Source organism: Lucilia cuprina, chromosome 2 (assembly GCF_022045245.1).
Source record: "Lucilia cuprina isolate Lc7/37 chromosome 2, ASM2204524v1, whole genome shotgun sequence".
Classification (NCBI taxonomy): Eukaryota; Metazoa; Arthropoda; class Insecta; order Diptera; family Calliphoridae; genus Lucilia; species Lucilia cuprina.
Genome location: NC_060950.1, coordinates 62,296,900 through 62,300,288, shown reverse-complemented (window position 1 = coordinate 62,300,288; position 3,389 = coordinate 62,296,900). Strand labels below are relative to the sequence as shown.

Sequence of the window (3,389 nt, the reverse complement as noted above, 5' to 3'; positions counted from 1 at the left end):
TAGCAAATAAATATTCAAACAAGATTAAAAGGTTTTAAATCGTATAAAAAAAAACTATTTTAACAGATTTTTTCAAAAATTTGGCTTTGAATTAATTTTTTGGGAAAAACTATAATTTTATTTTATTCACCATCATTCACAATAGTCATAAATAAAACATATAAAATCACTTAACAACACTAAAACCTCATGTCATGCTGCTCATGTTAAATGTCAAACATAAACTGTCAGTTTACTTTTTGTAGAAAAAAAACTTCATACCGAGAGAAATAGCAAATTATTTTTGCAGGTGTTGCCTTTTTTGTAAAAATTATTAAGAAAATTGAATAAATATCTAATAAATTCTTAGTCAAACAAAAGAAAACACTAAAATGGAACAAATGGATATGGAATTAAAAAAGGTAAGTGGCCGGGAAGGCTAAAAAATCAAGCAGGCAAAAAATGACTCACTGCTGCTGGGCCACCAAAAAAAAGGTCCATTGATTTCATACAATATCTATGCATATAATCGAATCTCTTTATTGTAGGCATTCACCGAAATGCAAATAAATAAAATAGAAACCACCAAGAAAATGAATATGATCGATATGAAATGTGATATGGTAAAGACCGGCAAACAAAAATATCAATTGACCGAAAAGGGTACCAGTGATTTAACAGATGATACCAGGTAGTGTATTTAAATATATGTGTATAACCACAAATTTGCTAAACTTTTTTGATATTGCAGAGTATATTTATCCGTAGGACGCATGTTTGTCTTAACCAGCGTCCAGGATATGCGCGGTGACTTAAAAGCTAAGCAAGAGAAATGTGATAAGGCCATTGAATTGCTAAGCAAAAAGAAAGAATTTCTGGTGAAATCACTAAAAGATCAAGAAGATGGTTTACGTGAATTAGTGCAACAACGTAAAGAAGCCGAAGCCGCCAAATAGATAAACAAAAGCTAGCAATCATCAACATACATTTTAACATTATTGTTTATTTTGCATTTAAGCTTTAAAAACAACTCGAAAAAAAAACAAGAGATAAACACGTACTATATTTAACAATGATAAACCTACTTGCAATTAACACAAAAAAAGAAACGAATACCACTTTTGTGTTTAAGAGAAAAATTAAAATGTAATTTTTGTTCTTTTTCTAAAAAAAAACCGAAATTTTAGTTTAACATTTTATAAAATCATCTAAATTGAAATTGGCATAAGAAACGAACTCATTTCCCAAGTTACGTTCATGTTCAGGTTGAAATTTACATTTATTAACCGGTAGGCAGGCAGTCAGCCAGGGCTCTACTATCTCGCCCGAACAGAATATAATTTTTCCTTGAGGTTTCAAAAGATTTTTTATGATTTTTGATATTTTTGTTATACATTCCTCGGAGAGAAAGGGTGGATCGGCTATGATTACGTCAAATTTATGCCAAAGTTCCTTAAGATAGTTTTCATTGTCGCCTTCGTTAAAGTCGTAAAATACAAAATCATCTCCATAAGCTGAGAAACGTTTGTCGAATTCAAAAATTTTCACTGTAAAGAAAAACACAATACTAAACTAAATTCTGCAATGTTAGGCGAAAATTATAAGGAATTCAAACAATTGGTATCCCATGGCAATGGAATCTTCGAATCGACCCGATTTAGGTCTATCTGTATATGATTTATTTCTTTCAAAAACTTACCATTTTCATGTATTTCCTTAACAGTAGCATATAGAGAGGGACTGGATAGTAAAGCTATACTATAAGACGACTTATCCTGTACCTCTTCCAATAATTGATTGACAGCAGAACCCAAAGACTTTTTAGTGCCAGCACTATACCAAAATTGACTCAATTGCTAAAATATATAAAAAATGTAATCAAGTAATATAACAAACTTCCTCTAAACATACCCAATCTTCTTCAAATTCTGCTTCTTTTCCAGCTTTTTGTTCAATTTTATCCAATTCCTCTTGCCCACGTTGAGCCTTTTCAGCTAAAAATTGATTTAAAATTGCTAAAGTATCAGCCGGTAAAGAAATGTCATCATCAATCATGTTAACAGTAGTTTAATATACAAAAATATTAATAATTTAAAAGTAAAAAAATTAACTAAATATAAACAAATATATTGTTTATTTATTACTGCACGCTTAAAATTAACCTTAAAACATAAACTTTGTTATTGTTTATTGTGAATTGTTCAACTCTGTGTTTATTTTACAGTTTGGAAGTTACTGCTGAAATATGACAATTACTTTTTTTTATTATTGACATTTTGCTATTGTGATTGTGAAAGTTTTTTTTTTCTTACAATAAAATAGAAAACTGACGTGTGTGTGCGTAAATATTTTTTTTCTTAAAACGCGGACGTAGTAATTTCAGTTTTTAATAAATTATACTTAAAACGAAATCCTAGAAATTAATATTACTTTAATTTATTACCTAACAAAAAGACAAGTAAGTATATTTTGCAACAAGTATTTATTTATTGTTGGAAAATAAGTTGCAATTTAACCCATGAAAATTGTAATCAGTGGTTGTAGGTGCAATTATTTTTTTCTAATTATAAGCCAATAAAATGTTAGAAAATTAGCCAGTCTGTCGGATAATCAGAAAATTTTGTGCATTTTAGTTGATTGGCGCACATTTTTATAGTAGTTTTTATAGTCAGTTCTTAAATTGTAAATAACTAAATAATTTAGGTCAATAAAAACAACATATATTTAATATAAATTAAACCTTAAATATAGTTAATCTATAATAATTAGGTTAATGTTTTTTTTGTGTAATAAATGGCACAACATGAAATCATAAGACAAAATTTAAGAGTCATTACCTACTCTATACCTAGTTTGTAGCTTAAAAAAGTGAAATTTTTTTATGTTATCTGGTCAATGAACTTGGATTTTTAGAAAATTTCTTTATAAATTATGAAAAATGGAAACATTTTCATAGCCCGTATAAAAAACTTTCCGTTTAAATCAAAGCCCTTATTTTTTGTTTATTTTAAATTAATTTAATTAAGACTCTGCGACCATTTCCATAAATAACTTTTAAACAATTGAACTTTGGAGTTGAGCTTTTCATGTATACTTTGAATGTTTTAGATTAGATTTATTGACTGTTAAAACATGCAATACTTTTGTATTTTCATAAATATGCAATTTACACATCATTTATGACGAAACTAGTTTTAAGCTGTTGCAAGTGTGTAGGGGTATTCCCATTTGGTTATTTTGTAATATTTAGTCTTAGGTAATTTGTTTATGTTTTCAAGTAAAAAGTAGGTAGATAGATAGATAGGTAGATAGATAGATAGGTAAATAAATAGATAGATAGATAGATAGATAGATAGATAGATAGATAGATAGATAGATAGATAGATAGTTAGATAGATAGATAGATAGAT

The 3,389-nt window shown here is 27.9% G+C and overlaps 3 protein-coding genes across 3 annotated transcripts in view; 2 read left to right on the top strand and 1 right to left on the bottom strand.

Moving 5' to 3' along the window:
- Positions 1-240: 240 nt before the first annotated feature.
- On the top strand, positions 241-2,437 carry LOC111688692 (prefoldin subunit 1). Its single transcript, XM_023451190.2, has 3 exons — positions 241-401; positions 528-670; positions 731-2,437. Exons 1-3 carry the CDS (start codon positions 372-374, stop codon positions 933-935), a joined length of 378 nt encoding a protein of 125 aa, XP_023306958.1. The 5' UTR covers positions 241-371; the 3' UTR covers positions 936-2,437.
- On the bottom strand, positions 1,099-2,034 carry LOC111688690 (protein-lysine N-methyltransferase CG9154). Its single transcript, XM_023451189.2, has 3 exons — positions 1,891-2,034; positions 1,679-1,835; positions 1,099-1,526 (listed from the first exon to the last, which is right to left on the bottom strand). Exons 1-3 carry the CDS (start codon positions 2,032-2,034, stop codon positions 1,168-1,170), a joined length of 660 nt encoding a protein of 219 aa, XP_023306957.2. The 3' UTR covers positions 1,099-1,167.
- Positions 2,438-2,772: 335 nt separating the features above from the next.
- LOC111688688 (collagen alpha-1(V) chain-like) overlaps positions 2,773-3,389 on the top strand; it is a 3,434-nt gene continuing 2,817 nt past the window's right edge. Inside the window, exon 1 of the mRNA XM_046955808.1 lies at positions 2,773-2,830. Coding sequence (XP_046811764.1) covers positions 2,773-2,830 — 58 coding nt within the window. The remainder of the gene's footprint in view (positions 2,831-3,389) is intronic.

What these genes read in the sequence shown, in the direction of transcription:
- LOC111688692 (XM_023451190.2), top strand. Translation starts at nt 372, where the DNA reads ATGGAACAAATGGATATGGAATTAAAAAAG. An exon ending in TGGATATGGAATTAAAAAAG is followed by an intron (nt 402 to 527) that starts GTAAGTGGCCGG and finishes TCTTTATTGTAG; the next exon opens with GCATTCACCGAAATGCAAAT. An exon ending in GATTTAACAGATGATACCAG is followed by an intron (nt 671 to 730) that starts GTAGTGTATTTA and finishes TTGATATTGCAG; the next exon opens with AGTATATTTATCCGTAGGAC.
- LOC111688690 (XM_023451189.2), bottom strand. Translation starts at nt 2,034, where the DNA reads ATGATTGATGATGACATTTCTTTACCGGCTGATACTTTAGCAATTTTA. An exon ending in CAGAATTTGAAGAAGATTGG is followed by an intron (nt 1,836 to 1,890) that starts GTATGTTTAGAG and finishes TATATATTTTAG; the next exon opens with CAATTGAGTCAATTTTGGTA. An exon ending in TAAGGAAATACATGAAAATG is followed by an intron (nt 1,527 to 1,678) that starts GTAAGTTTTTGA and finishes TTTTCTTTACAG; the next exon opens with TGAAAATTTTTGAATTCGAC.